This window comes from Monodelphis domestica, chromosome 6 (genome assembly GCF_027887165.1).
Source record: "Monodelphis domestica isolate mMonDom1 chromosome 6, mMonDom1.pri, whole genome shotgun sequence".
Taxonomy (NCBI): Eukaryota; Metazoa; Chordata; class Mammalia; order Didelphimorphia; family Didelphidae; genus Monodelphis; species Monodelphis domestica.
In genome coordinates, this window is record NC_077232.1 from 303,552,511 (window position 1) to 303,568,328 (window position 15,818).

The window sequence follows — 15,818 nt, forward strand, 5'->3', positions numbered from 1 at the left end:
AAAAAAAGACTTATGATTGAGTGAATGCTAGGGTTTCATGAGAAATTGGAGATTTTGAGGGTGAGAAAGATGATTGATCTTTTGGAGATCATTCTTTTGGAGGGCAAGGTGCAATCAAATATCTCTGTAAAGGGCTCAGCCTTGGCAAGAAGGATTACCTCTTTAAAGTCAGAGACTTGAGGAAGAGAGGAAGATTTGGGAGATGTTATCAAAGGGATTTGAGACAAAGAGAATGGGCTTAGAGAAGCTAGTATATAATGGCCTGAGATTTTCCCATAACTTAAGAGATAAGGTTGTCAGGTGAGACAGGGAGGAGACAGTGTAGATCTTTTGAGGAAAGAAGAGAATGTTCAAAATTGTTCTTGTAGGGAGTGAAATAGCAACTGATTAGGGAGGAATTTCTTGCTGCAGTGAGGGCCCAGGTGAGGTTAGATAACATGGATTTTTATTTTGCCCAGCCAGCTTGGATGAGGGCTTTTATCCATCTTCATTCAGCAGCTCTTGAATGCAGATGGTGGCAGTCATCCAAGTCTGAGGTTTGGCAAGAGAAAAGCAGTGATAGGGCAAGGGGCAAGGAACTCAGGAGCAGAGGAAAATGTAGAATTGAAAGGGATGTAGCATTCCCCTGTGCTTGTCTTCCATTGACTTAGGAAAAGCATTTAATTTAATAGAGCAGAATCTCCCATGCATGTGTTAGGTTATTTCTTCTTTTTTATATATGATTTTAAACCACTTAATACCCCAATCTCTACCTATGGATTATTTTTCTAACTACTATAATAGCGAATACAATTTTTGACAGTTACAAATAACATTTTTCCATATAGGGATATAAATAATTTGGCCTTATTGAGGCCTTTAAAGGAAAAAAAATAAGACCCCTCTCCTTTGTATTTACCTTTTCATGTTTCTCTTGGTTTTTGTATTTCAATGTTAAATTTTCTGTTTAATTCTGTTCTTTACTTTACAAATATTTGAAAGTCTTCTATTTTGTTGAATGCCCATACTTTCCCCTGGAAGTATATAGTCAGTTTTGATGGGTAGGTGATCCTTGGTTGTAGATCCAGTTCTCTTGCCTTTCTGAACATCATATTCCAAGTCTTGAGGTCTTTTAGTGTGGAGTATGCCAGATCCTGTGTAATCCTGATTGGTGCTCCTTGATATCTAAATTGTCTCTTTCTAGCTTCTTATAATATTTTCTCCTTAGCTTGGAAGCTCTTGAATTTGACAGTTATATTCTTGGGGGTTGTCTTTTGAGGATTTAGTGTAGTAAGTGATCTATGGACTCTTTCAGTGTCTAATTTGCCCTCTTGTTGCAGAACCTCAGGGCAGTTTTCTTGGATAATTTCTTGTAGTATGATGTCAAGGTTTCTGGTTATCTCCAGGTTTTCAAGTAGGCCTATGATTCTCATTGTCTCTCCAAGATCTATTTTCAAGGTCAACCACCTTCTCAATGAGATATTTTGTGTTGCCTTCTAATCTGTCATTCTTGACTTTGCTTTATTAATTCTTGCTGTGTTGTGAGATCATGGGCTTCTACTTGCCCAGTTCTAGTTTTTAATGACTGGTTTTCAGCAAAGATCTTTTGATTTTCCTTTTCAGTTTGGTCTATCCTGCTTTTCATGGCTTCCAGGAGATCATTTCTGGTCTTCAGTTTGCTTATTATTTCATTGGATTTTGGGGCTTCAATTCCAAGTGAGAGATCCTGTATTTTAAACTGTTATTTTCTTTTTGAATTATTTCCCACTTTTCTTACCACATCTCTTCCATTTTTCTCACAGTCTCAGATTTTAACTCTTCAAGAACTTGTGACCAATTTCCATTTTTTTTGAAGGTTTGTGTGTGTTTAATTGTCATCTTCTGCTGTCTCATGTTTAGTCTGGGTTTTTTCTGCATAAAAATTACTAAGGGTTAAAGTTTTCTTCTTGTGTGTGTGTGTGTTTTTGTTTGTTTGTTTGTTTGTTTGTTTTGTTTTGGTGTTTGTGGATTTTAATTCCTTGGGGTTGGTGGCCACTGCCTTGTTCCTTCCTGGTCAGATGTCTAAGTGAGGAATATGGGTGATCTTTGTATTGGGCTCTGGAGAGGTTTTTGCACAGAGGATATTTTTCCTTTATTTTTTACTTAAAAGTGTTGCTGCTGATTAAAAAAAAAATCTAAATGATCTGTACCTGAGCCACCTTAAAACATCTTTTATATCATAACAAAGACAGAGCCTAGCTGTAGAGGTAGGCCACTTTCTGAGGGTAATCTTTATGTACAGCCATTTATTGTGCAGTGATTTTCTGTTCTAGGCTAAGAATACCCTTTTTTCTCAAGTGGGTATCTGGTAAATTGATTTTGTTTCATCTACATATAGATCACTCAGTGGTATATTCAGGTTGGACATTTCCCTGAGCTAAAACAGTCGGCTTTGTTTTTTCCATATCAGTTGTTATTCTAGATTTTTAAAATAGTCTTTCTTCCAAAACTGAATTCAGTCAAATTGCCTTTAAAGAGTTATGTCCTATTTCTCAGATTTTCCTCTTTAAAAAAGCAAAAGGCAAACAAAAATTTTCTTCATATTTATTACCTAAAGAATATTGGGGAATTTCAAAAGGTTGTATGGTAAAGAAGTATATGTTAATTACTCCTTTCTTATAGTGTCCTTCTGCCCATAACTAAAATTTTTCATAACTTAAAAAATCACCCATGAAAGAACTTTTGGTGTTTTCTTTTGGAAATAGATAATGGGACCTGTGCCATCACTGCTATTCCTTTTGAGAAGTCGAAGGTTTTATTTACTCTTGAAGAGTTGGATGAATTTACTTTTGTGGATGAAACTGATCATCAGGCCATTCCAGATGTAACTCGAGTTGGCCCTAGCCAGGAAAAATGGGGCTGGATAATGTTTGAATGTGGACTTGAAAACCTAACAATAAAAGGTAAGCACCCTGTGGAGAGTTTCTGTCAGGGATTTTACAAGAAAATTCAAGTTGTTTGGAGTAGATGTATCACTACTGTCTTAAAAGTGATACCCGGAGAAGTCAGTAGCCAAGGCACCCACTGTGTCACAGAAAATACACCAAGGCAAAGAGAGGGTAAAGCAGCAAAAACGTACTAATTGAGGCATTTGTGTGTTTCTGCTTGTTAGTTGTGGGAGCAGGAAGGGAACCAATGATTCGGAGTGGAGAGCAGGAACCAGAAGAGGCTTCCATGGAGAAAGCAGTTTGAGCTGAGAGTTTAATGAAAGAAGATGTACAAAAGGGTTGAGAGTATAAAAGAGAAAATATCTGGTACAAAGACAGAAATCCTTGCTATCAGGAAAGTTTGCATTATATTGGGGAAAACAACAGACATCTTTAGTAAGAGTTGGCAAACTATACTCCAAGAGCCAAATCCATCTACCACCTACTTTTTTACAGTTAAAATAGTTTTTATGTTTCTATGTTTTGCTTTATTGTGGGCAGGATTTGGCCCGTGGGCCATACTATGGTTTTTTATAATAGGTACACACAAATATATAAAATAACTGCAATACAGTTTTGTGAAGGTGGATATCAACATCTACAGAGATGTGTCAAAAAAAAAAAAGGCCTCCTGTTGCAGGCAACCCTGGAGATGATTTTTAAAAAGGCCTTCAGGGATCCCACAGGCAATATAAGGAGGGATTGTATTTCAGGCTGAGGGATGCTCAGTGAGGAGGAAGCATGAAGACACCAGGAAATTATTTGAGAGAGATAGTGTTTAAAAGAACAAAGTTTAATTTTTATAAAGCTTTCAGTTTTACTTACATAATATTGAGAATAAAACTTTAATTTCTTCAGATAGCAGCAATTGTTACACATTTTTTATGAAAACATCTTTTTTGGTAGAGAAAATGATAAACAGTTCAGTTCTGGAATTTAAAGAAATACTTCAGAGAATAACTTTCAAACATTTTTCTATTCCTATCTTTATAGGAGGAAGACAGTCTGGAGCTATTTTATACAATGCTATTGGCGTTATGGGTAAATCTAATGCCACAGATAGGGGTGGACTACTGACATCCAATAATTCTTCTGATTCCCCAACCGGTAGTGGCTATAATACTGATGTGTCTGATGATAATCTTCCTTGTGACCGAATTAGCCCTTCCTCAGACATAAATGGAAATTCTATTTCAGATGAACAGGTTGGTGACTAAGCATATTTCTGGAGCACATTTGCTTTCTTTACTTTAAAAGTTTATTATATCTTATTAAATTATTGATGTCAATGTTTTTTGAAAAATATTCTGATATTAGAAATGAAGAAAAATCGAACTTTCTTTTTATAGTTGCATGAAATGTTTTGTGGGACAGTGTGCTCTCCAATTATGCCACCTAAGTTCGAAATCTATGAATATATGTCAAACTTCATGTTATGAGCTTTGAGGACAGCAGTCTGCATCTTTTTTTTTTCTGCATAGTGTTTTTTGCTTTTTGGTTACTATACACTAAATCCACAAAATAAATTAACATGCAAAATAAAGAAAAGTATGTGCAACCTTTAACATTAACAATGTAGAATCAAATAATCAGATATTTATTGACATTTTTTTAAAGTAGGCCTTTTAAAAACTTCTGATTATAAATTTTTATTGATATCCTTTTTGTTTTTTTAACATGTTTGTATCATTTACTTTTCTCAGTATATTCTTCTTTGCCCCTAGAGGACTAACCCTTATAAAAAAGAAAAAGGGGGAAAAAAGTCAACAATTTAGCAAAACCAACATATAAAACAGTTCAGATACTGTTTGTATGTATTGCTTATGCCCACAATCCCAGATTTATACAAAGGAGGAGAATAGGTGTCTTCTTTTTCTTCCTTATGGCCAAGATCGATGTTATTTGAAAACTTTCCATTTTGATTGGTTATTTATTATTGTAATTGTGCATACTGTTTTCTTGGTTCTTTTCATTTCACAATCAATTTGTACCTGTTTGTGCTTCTCTCTATTCATCTTTATTTCTTCTTTTAAACCAATAATATTTAATTATATTTATGTACCACAATTTGTTGAACTATTCCCCAATTAATGGGCATTTACTTTGGAAAAGCATTCATTAGCAAATAAACAAGCAAAGTGCATTTTCTCTCTTTCCCCTTTTAAGTCTGTCTAAAGTTCTGTTTCCTTTGGCATTGTGTGTGTATGTGTGTGTATTTCAATTAAATATTAACCCTCATTGTTGCAATTGTTTTTTCTATTTGTTAAAAATATTCTGGTTGAAAAAGATTGTTCCTTTTTATTCCAGTTTTTAAAATATTTAGGTAAATGATCCTTTTTTTGTTGTTGTTTTTGAGAGAGAGAGGATTTTTCAGGTCTCTTCTATTCAGTAGGTTATATGAGTTCTCTGTTCTGTCTATAATTATACATGTGACCTTGGGTAAATTACTTAAGCTATCTGGGAACCCCTTTCTTCAAAATCAGAAGATTATTACAGAGAATAGCTGTCGTTGCATAATACCACATGGAAGAAAATATCTCTTCTATTACACATTTTGGAGAATTTAAATACCTGAATCAACAAATTATTACTGTTGTAACCTGTAGAACTTTGAGCCAAAGTTTATGACTTTAAGAAGTCTTCATTATAAATGATGTTCTATTGTCACAACTAAGAAAGAATGCTTTGTTGGGGAGTGGAAAGACCTGTATTTTGGTCCTCTTACCACAATTTATACTACCTGTATGACTTGGGAGTCCTTTAAATTTTTTGGGCTTCTCATTGGTAAAATAAAATATAAATAATACCCAACTTATCTGAGGGCAATGGAGAGACTGTATGATTTCTGAAGGCTTTATAATTTGTCATAGGCTTACAGAATTTGAACAGCAATTGATGTCTGTTGATTTGTGTCTTTTTATGTAGGATGAAGGAGTTGAGTCAGATGATTTGAAAAAAGATCTTCCTTTAATGCCTCCCCCACCAGATTCCTGCAGCATGAAGTTGACTGTCAAAGAAATTTGGTTTAGTTTTGCTGCTCCAACCAATGTGAGATCACCTACACATGCCTTTTCTAGGTAAGGCTATTAAAAAATAATTCATTTTGGTATTGGAGTCCTATTTTATAGAATACTAATAGAATACCTTATAGAATACTTATTCAGTTTTACCTGTTTTTTTTTTTGAAATGTATGTTCCTGTAATAGTCTGGGCACCTCCTTATGATGAGGATGTGACCTTGGATTTCACAAGACTATGTGTGCCAACAGATGTCAGGTCCTGACATGTCCTACCCAGTTTTTGAGTGGCTTCTGCCATGGACCCAGGGACAGACTCTTCAGAGGTTAGCAAAACACTCTGGGGCAAAGCCAAGATGGTGGCTTAGTAGCAGCAAAAGCTAAAACGGTTCTGATGATCCTTTCAAACCAATCTTTAAAAAGTGCCTCAAAAACAACAGGATTTTGGAATAGCTGGGTAGTTCAGTGGATTGAGAGCCAGGCCTAGAGATGGGAGGTTCTAGGTTCAAATCTGGCCTCAAACACTTCCCAGCTGTGTGACCCTGGTCAAGTCACTTGATCCCCATTGCCTAGCCCTTACCACTCTTCTGCCTTGGAACCAATACACAGTATTGATTCCAAGACAGAAGGTAAGAGTTTTTAAAATAAGCAAAACAAAAAATAACAAAAAGCAAAAAACAACAGAATTCAAAAACCAACAGCAAGAAAATGTGATGGGGTTCTCCTGCTGAATACAACATGAAAGATAGGCAGAGAGAGTTGATGGTCATGGATTAAGGGAGAATTGGAAGCAAACCTGCACAAGAGGAGTTCCAGCCAACACCCTGACAACCCCACTCCCCACCTTCTGTGCCAGGATTAGAGCCTAGGCATAGACTAACTTCAGGATCCCAGGATCATCCTGCCTACACTTCTACCAACAAAGTACCCCAGACCTACCCCCTTGAAATCCCAGGCCCTTACAGCAGCCCACAGAAGTGCTTGACCCTTTCGGGGCTGCACCATGGTAAAGCACTTGGCCCTAGGACAAAAAAGCTCTGAGTACTGAGACCTGCAAACCATCATCAGAGGAAAAAGAATCAGCAGCTTTCACAACTCTTAGTACACAGGCCAAAAAAGACTGGGAAAATGAGCAAACAGCAAAAGAAACACCTAACACTAGAAAATGTCTGTGTTAACAGAGAGCAAAGCACAGAATCAATAAAGAATAGAGAGATCCAAGCAACCACATGCAAAACTTCAAAAAAAAAAATGAGATTTGGTTGCAGGCTCTGGAAAAACTCAAAAAGGAATTAAAAAAACAATTAAGACAAGTCAAAGAAAAATGGGAAAAAGAAATGAAAGTAATACAAAAAGAAAATAGCTTAAAAAGCAAAATTGGTCAACTGGAAAAAGAAGCACAAAAATCCAATTAAAAAGTTTTTAAAAAAACAGAATTGACATACTGGGAAAAGAGGCAAAACAAAATCCAGTGAAGAAAAGATTTCCATAAAAAGTGAAATAGAAAAGTAGAAATGGAAAGGGAGGATCAAAAAGGTCATAGAAGAAATTCATTCTTTTAGAATTAGAGTTGGACAAATAGAAGCTAATGACTTTACAAGACATTAAGAAACAAATAATAATAAAACAAAATCAAAAGAATAAAAAAATATGAAATATCTCAATTGAAAAAACATCTAGCCTGGAAAATAGATCCAAGAGATACAATTTAAGCATTATTGTATTACCTGAAAGTCATGACCCCCCAAAAAAAAAGCCTAGACCTCATAAGAAATTATAAAAGAAAGCTGCCCTGATATTCTTGAACAAGAGCCCCAAGTGTTCAACTCCCAGGAATGTTATAGCCAACTTCAAGAGCTCCCAGGTCAAGGAGCAAATACTGCAAAAAGAAGAAATTCAAATATCATAGAGCCCTAGGCTATATTACACAAAATCTGGCAGCTTCCACAGAGATTAATAAAGGTCAATAGGGCTCATTATTCAGTCATTCTCAAAGTAATTGGTCTCCCCTTGGGAGACAGGCAAGACTCTTTGTCCTCAAGTAACTTACAGTATTCCAGTGTGTGACAAGGAAATCACTTTAAAAGACTGATATATATTAATTTAAGGTCGCCAAGGAATTCAGCTATGTAATTCCTAAATGAAAACTTAAGTCAGCAGTCAATCTTTTATGGAGTTTAATTACAATAGGAGGAAGAAAGGAATTAGAGATAGAGAAAGAGAAAAAGGGAGAGAAGGGAATAGGGCTTAAATACCCCTTCTGTTTAGGCTGGGCCAAAAGGCCCAAGCCCTTAGATAGCTGGGGCAAAGAAAAGAGATCAGTCCCTATTACTCACGTGACCAAAATGGAGAAACAGTCTCAGAGCCCCCACTTTCAGCTTCCTTCAGAGCAAGCTTCTCAGAGCACACACCCACCACCCCGACCAACTCCTCAACCACCCCTCGAGTCTTCAGACCTCCCTATCCTTAAGGAAACCATCCAAGTTGCCTCCCCTCAGTTCTCACATCTACCAATCACTTGTCCATCAATTTCCCTGTGCCAATGGAGGCTCTAGCTTAACCCAGGACCGCCCAGAGGTCTGGCTTTACACATGTCTGTTGAAGGTCATATTTTCAAATAATTAAATCTTTGATCCTTTGCTACAGCCCTTTCTAAATCCTGTTAACCTGAGTAGGGTAGAGATTGGAATAATTAAATTTTGATCTAGGCTGCAGCCCTTACTCAATCCTGTTAGGACTGAATAGGGTGGAGATTGATTCCAAGTAACTCCATTGTATCAATTCTAAAATCAATCATGACTCAAAGAAATTCCTGTTCTATGCTTAAGCATAGGTCAAAGTCCTTTCCATTGTTCAGCAAAGGGTTTCTGTCCTAAAGTAATCTTAAGAAGGGAAGAGAAGGAACCTCCCATGCCAATGGGGTTCACATTCCAATAGTCAAGACCCACTATCAATAGGAAATTTTTCAAGTATGAAATTTCCCAATGGTGAAATTTCCAACATTTATAAGTCTAAGAAATTTCGAGGTTTACAAGTGAAAACCAATGTGGGAGAATTGGGCAAAAGGAGCTGGGGGGAGAGAGGTATAAGAAAGATTTCATGTAGAAGATGACTTATAATTTTACTAAATAAGTTTTTAATTCATATCTTTTGGTTTTGCTAAAATTTCTCCCAGTATTCCTCCCCATGTCCTCTTCCAGAGAACCATCCCATTTAACAAAAGAAATTTTTATAGAAATGAAAAAAAAAATAAAGCAAAATTGATAAAGTCTGACAGTATATTTAGTATTCTATATTTAGGTACCTCCCACCTCTGCAAAGGAGTGGAATAGGATAGTTTTCTCAGATCTCTTCTTTGGGACCATGCTGGATCTTCCATGTTTTCTCGGACTTCACTTTTGACTACCTGTCTTCCTTTTATATCATTATCATTTGTCACAATCTTGGGATCCCAGAATTGGATCTGGGGGGTAGCATAGCGAGAAGGGAGGAGAGACTCTAACTTTGGCAAGCTTATAACAATCTAGCTTTATTCCATCATGTTACTCTATCAACAACTTTAGGCTACTGTTTCAACCTAAGCTAGAAGCAGTCCCTATTTTATCTTTTTTACTGTAGGAACTAAGGTGAACACATAATTAGAATCAAACAGTCAAGAAACATAATTTTGACTAGAGCCTGGCCTCTGGAACCAGGGAGGTTTCTCTCAGCCCTCCATATCTTTCTCAAGGTTATCTTGCTTTTCTCTCTGCACCTGTGTCCTTTTTGTGAACTTACAGGATAGAGGGAGAGTTCGGGGTGATTTAACTCCTTGGTCCCCATAGTCTCCCTCAATCATGGTGGACTTTGAATTGTTTACCTGGCTTGCTTCATCACATTAGGTCATGTGACTCCTGCCCAGGCTTCTCTATTCTTCACAATCTTCATTTCTTATATCACAGTAATACTCCATTACATTCAGCTACCAGAGTTTGTTTAACATTCTCCAGGCAGTGATCATCTCAAAAAGTGCTGCTGTATGTATTTAGTTCTTCTTGTCAGTGACTTCTCTGGGGCATAAACCTTGTAAATGAAGATTTTGAGAAGAACCAATGCATCTGCAAAAAAAAAAAAAAGGAGCTCAGAACTGTGTGAAACGTCAATCAACAGAGATGAGGAAAAAGTTCCATGGAACCTTGGGAAAGAGCAGTTAAGCAGCTTGTGCTGACTGAAAGGGATTCCTTCTGTGGCTGTTGGACCAGAAGGTGGAAGATAGTCGCTTTCGCTCTAGCTATTGCCTTATCCATAAGACTGTGTGCTGAGAAGACTTTTGGGTTTTAGCCCAGAAGAAAACTGTCAGCATTGCTGTCACATCTCCCCTTAGGGAAAGATAACTTTGTTTCTTGAATTTGAATATATCTTGAAATTTTCAATCAACAGGGATAACTTAGAAAATTTAGGGAGCCCTATTTTCCTCTCACCCCTACCCTCTCCTTACCTCCTCTGCCCAACAAAATAAAAGACCTCTTAGTTAAAGGATTTGATTGTGGAATTTGGTTATTAGAGGAAATCTTCAAGCTTACCATCTCTGGGAAGTATATTTTAAGACAGTTGGAAGGGAACAAGAAGTAATGCAGGGGGAAGGGCTCTTTTCCTTGTCTTGCTTCCTGGTGTTACCTCTCTAACATTTCCCCACTATCATAATTCTCCAAATATCAATATCTACTACAGTCTCCAGTCAATCTCTGGATCAGAGGGAATCACCTTTTTTGTATAAGTCCAGACAGCTTTCCATAGCAGTTATTCTGATGAAGAGCTTCCCAGTAGAACCCTGATGTGCCTACCCACCTGGCAACCTCAGCACTGATAATTTCCATCTTTGCCAGCTTGCAGGGTGGAAAATGAAGCATCCTTGCTTATTCAATGTATTATGGCATAGAATATTTATTACTCATGTCTGAGTCTTATTTTCTGCTTACTGGTTATATGTAGCAAGCCCTTGTGTCTTGTCTTTCAGTTTTTTTTCTTGTATTCTGAGTAACACGTCTCTGCCTTCCTATTGAACTCTGAGGCTAGATAGCCCTAGTTGATCCTAGGGTAGAAGACTGACCCTAGCTAGTTTCTATTTCACTTCCTCTCTAAATATGTCTGCATTTCTGTTTTCTCCTCCATTTCTCTACTCATGCCTAGTTGTACTCCCATTCCTTGGTGTTTCTGGGCAGAATCCTTGTTTTTCTGCCTCTTTGAGGGGGTTGGACTGTTGTTCAAATGGAACCACATATCTCCAACTGCCTTTCAGGCATCTAGAACTAAATGTCCAGTAGATATTTTAAACTTGGTCCATCCAAAACAGAATCCAGGACCTTCCTCCCTAAGTCGTCCTTCCCCTCCTACTTTTCCTATGACTGTAGAGACAATGCCACCCTCTGTCTCTCGGGCTCCCCACCCAGGAGTCATCCTGGGCTCTGCTCTGTGTCTCCCCCCATATCCATGCTGTGCCAAGGTTGTCAGTTTCATCTTGCGGCTTCTCTCTCTCCTCTGGCATAGCCCCCACCATGGTGTGGGCCTTGATCTCCTCACACTTGGACTGCTGCACTTTGTGCTGGGGCGTCTGCATCTTGAGCCTCTCCACACTCCCATCCATCTTTCATTCAACCACAGTGGCTCCCTATCCTGGAGGCTTTGTTGGCCTTCAAACCTTCTATCCTAGCCTCTCCTACTTTCCAGGCTTCTAACACCTTACTCCCTGATACATCATATTTGATCCAATGATTCTGGCCTCTTGGCTGTGCCTCGTGCAAGGTCTTCTATCTCTTCTCTGAGCCATTTCTCTGGCTAGGGGCCCTGCCTGGAAGTCTTGATCCTCCACTCCCACTCCTGTCTTTCCTGGCTTCCTCTTCAGTCCCAATTTAAACTTCACCTTCTACAGGAAGTCTCCTCTAGCCCCATGGAATGCCAGGGCCTTCTTCCCTTTGTTCATTATGGAGATATCTGTTTGCATGTTGTCTTCCCCAATAGACCAGGAGTATCCCCAGCAGTGCTTAGCATGGTGCCTGGCCAAGAGTAGGTGGGACAGTGTAATATTTATAGGGAAAGAGGGGGGGATTAGAAAAATGGGGCATAAGGAAGGTTTGTAGCAGGGAATGGAGGAGTTTAAGGGAGAGAGGGAATATTGCTGCTGGTGAGGCAAAGGTGAGAGATGCCCCCTGCCGAGAGGCAGCAGGAGTGGTCCAATAAGGACCATTTGTCATTGAATGACTGAGGTGATGTTCAGCTCCCTCTATGCCCAGAAAAGATAGTCCAATTATCTGACTGCATTATTCTAAAGAGAAATTTTAATAACCAGTTTGGATTGGAGAGATATCAGGGGAAAAGGGAAGAGGGAGGTCCCTAAATAAGGTTGGAATCTTTCTCAGCTTTGGAGCTGAGACCAGGCCTCACAGGCTGGTGGAGGGTTTCTCCCACTCCCATCTACCCTATATCTGTGCTAGTTTTGTCAATTTCAGAATCTTAGCAGTAGACAGAAAGCAACAAAAACAGTTCTAACCTTCAGAGCTGGTTGGGCCTGTGTCTTCGGGCTGAACCAAGTAGAGGCATTCCTAATCCAGACTGGGAAGCCAATGCTCCTCCCACCTCCCAACACCAGGAAGGAAGGAAGCCCAGCAGGAAGGAAGTGCTAGTCACAAGAACCAACTGCCACTCACTCCCAGTTGCCCCTTCCCCCACCAACTGTCAGTCTTGACAATTTCCTCTCTGTGGATATTCCCACTGTTGCTTATTTCAACACAGTGGCAGAAAGTTCAGAACATGTTCTTGTTTCCTTTCCACAACAGTCAGCTGAATCATGCCCCTTCCATCTGGTTTTAGAAGGCCCCTTTAAGCAGTCAAAACATAGCAATGGAACACAGACAGCCACTGATTCTGGATAATGTTTCTTATGACTAGGCAACTGAACCTTCTGAGTACTGCTACTCCTGCTGTAGGTGCTTGGCTTGTTCCCATTGACCAACTCAAGTCATCTTTAAACAAATTAGAAACAGAAGGAACCTTAAGAATTTGTGCTGTGATGGGGTGTATCATGACAGAAGCTTTGGAGGTATGTGCATGTTATTGGTATATTTTTTTTAACAGTGAAAAAATGTAAAGCCTGTTTTATTTGAATAACTCTATTTTGTTTATGTTTTGCCACTAAAATATTAGCCCCTATAATCTTGAATTACCAGTAAATTCTTGGGGGTGGGAGAATCTTTGGTTGTATTTCTTTGCCCTTTTCAAATATTTACTCTTTGTTTCAGAATAAAAGTATGCATTTTCCTCTAAGAAGCAAATACAACAGACTTACTAAGCTTGCTCGTTTTCTCCAAGAAAATCCTTCATGTTTACTTTGCAACATCCTGCACCACTACCTCCACCAGGCCAATTATTCCATCATTGATGATGCTACAATGGTGAGCTTCTGAAACTGAGAATTCGCTTTTGATCTGGGGAAACATTAATTCTATTGAGGGCCTGCAGAAAAAAATTAAACCAGAACAATCAACTTACTCTATATTTTAAATTTTTAAATTATCCATGCAGAATTTTCTTCAATGAATTAATTTAATGAATTCACTTGAAAGATTTAAAATGTTTAAAAAACTTGAGTATTAGTTTGAAAGGTGCAGCAGTTCCCCATTCTGTCTAATTCTGGAAAGGAGAGGGGAGAGGGAAGGAGCCCAGATTAAAAAAGAAAGCAGAGATGACAGAGAAAATATGATGGGACATATATATATGTGAACACAGAGATAGGAAAAAAAAGAACTGAAAAGGATTCCGTAGATTTGGGACTATCACTATGAGGTAAGCATCTTAGTTTCCAAGCCATTAACTTAGGCTGCCTTCAGAGTTGTGAGGGACTTGACTAAGCCTGACTCAGGCCAGACCCCAGGAGTCTCAGTTTCATGTGGGAACAGGAGGAGGGGTTTGGCCCTAAGGCATTCAGCAGCTTAGAACCAGCCATCCCCCAGGAGACAGGGCTGAGTGAGGACACCACTGACCTCTGAGCTGACTCTTGGGTAAGATTAATGCTCCTCATGGTGAAAGAAGTGAAGGCAGCATCTGGAGCCCTTAGACCCTGAAGCAGTCAGATCTCAAGGGCAGTTTCACTGCTTTCTAACCAAAAACTAGCTTACATTTGCCCCATCAACCATAAAAGTGTGAAAATACTCTCACTGGCCTGGGAAGCCACTTATCTGATTTACCCACTTTCTCACAGCTCTTTGCTTTTCTTTGGGAAACTGTCAGAAATTGTAAATGAAATAGTTAGTGAGGTAGAGCAAACACCTGCATTGTAGTGACATCATCCAGGTAAATTATCTCAACTGTGATCATTACACATTGATATTGTCCCGCTATGTCATTGATCACAGAATGCCAGATTAGTTCTTTTTTTAAACTTGTGCCCATTGTTTTGCTGAATGGCTAGCTAAATTAATCAGCACAAATGAAACAGACCTCACTCCCTCAAAGGCATTTTGCAAGAAAATCTGTTCTTATACCCAGAATAATTTTTTTTAAAAATTTTGAAACCTGTTTTTTCAAGTTCCTAAGCCTCAATGTTAAATTTTACTGCAAATGTCTGTAATCATCCAGACAACTTGCCCATTGATTGTGTTCTATTTGGTCACAGAACGTGTTGGAAATAGAGGCTGTTCTTTTTCTACCTTTTAAAATGGCACCTACTTTTTGCAGGTAAAAGAATCCAACAAAAACCACCTAGGTGACCTCTGAGGTCCTTTCTGTCTCTTAAAGTTATGAAGTTGGCGGCTACTTAATTTTTGTATGATGAAATCCTTCCATTTGCTACTTCATTCATTACTTGACTTTCCAAGTAATTCTGGGGAAGGAATATAAAGGCTGCTTCCACTCCTAAACTTCATTTGTCCTTTTATACAGCCATTTACCCCGACCCAGTTCATCATGGCACAAACTTCATCTTCATTTGAAAAGCTGCTGTTTGGTTCAGTTTTGAAAGAGTTTAACCTATCTTACTTTTACAGAGTGATGGACTTCCTGCCTTAGTAACTTTAAAAAAAGGTTTGGTTGCCCTTGCAAGGCAATGGATGAAATTCATTGTGGTTACACCAGCTTTTAAAGGTGTCAGCTTACACAGGCCAGCTCAGGCCTTGAAACCTCAGGCTGTAGTGAACCATGAGCATGAAGATGGACTCGGACTAGACAGTGGTGGTGGTCTTCAGAGTGATACCAGTGCTGATGGGGCAGAATTTGAATTTGATGCAGGTAATTTTGTTATCCAAGTTTCAGCCTTATGAAGACTAATTCAGATTAATGGGATGGTTTCCTATAATATAGAATACAAATACATGAATATTGATAGTATTTAAAACTAAAGTAAGATATGCATGGCAAATAAAATATAATGTTTAGAACAATGGTCCCACATTTTTCAATGGTAGATCAATTTTTTATTTTCCTGAAAATCTTATTATCATAGCAAAGTTGGGGGCAGCTAGGTGGCTTAGTGGGCTGAGAGTCAGGCCTGGAGAGATGTCCTGGATTCAAATGTGACCTCAGATATACTTCCTAGCTGAGTGACATTAGGCAAGTCACTTAACCCCCATGGCCTTACCGTTAGCCCTTACTGCTCTTCTGCCTTGGAACTAATACATAATATCTATTTTAAGATGGTGAGGTGGTAAGGGTTTTTTAAAAATTCAAAATGGGGAAAGGTAATTCACAGTGTAAGGGGACAGTTGATGTTATAATCACTAATGTCATTGAGTTAGAGTGGCAGTGACCCACATCCTATTGATACTGTCATTTATATTAATTTTTACTCATGATTCTTCTATATTTTAATAATTAGGAATAAATTAGA

General features: G+C 38.4%; 1 protein-coding gene across 3 annotated transcripts in view; it reads left to right on the top strand.

The window, feature by feature from the left end:
- BLTP1 (bridge-like lipid transfer protein family member 1) overlaps positions 1–15,818 on the top strand; it is a 219,349-nt gene that overhangs the window by 145,958 nt on the left and 57,573 nt on the right. For all 3 annotated transcript variants that reach the window (XM_056803506.1, XM_056803508.1, XM_056803507.1), the window contains exons 36-41: positions 2,724–2,921; positions 3,939–4,150; positions 5,871–6,022; positions 12,887–13,037; positions 13,237–13,389; positions 14,980–15,220. In XM_056803506.1, the coding sequence (XP_056659484.1) occupies positions 2,724–2,921; positions 3,939–4,150; positions 5,871–6,022; positions 12,887–13,037; positions 13,237–13,389; positions 14,980–15,220 (1,107 nt within the window). The remainder of the gene's footprint in view (positions 1–2,723; positions 2,922–3,938; positions 4,151–5,870; positions 6,023–12,886; positions 13,038–13,236; positions 13,390–14,979; positions 15,221–15,818) is intronic.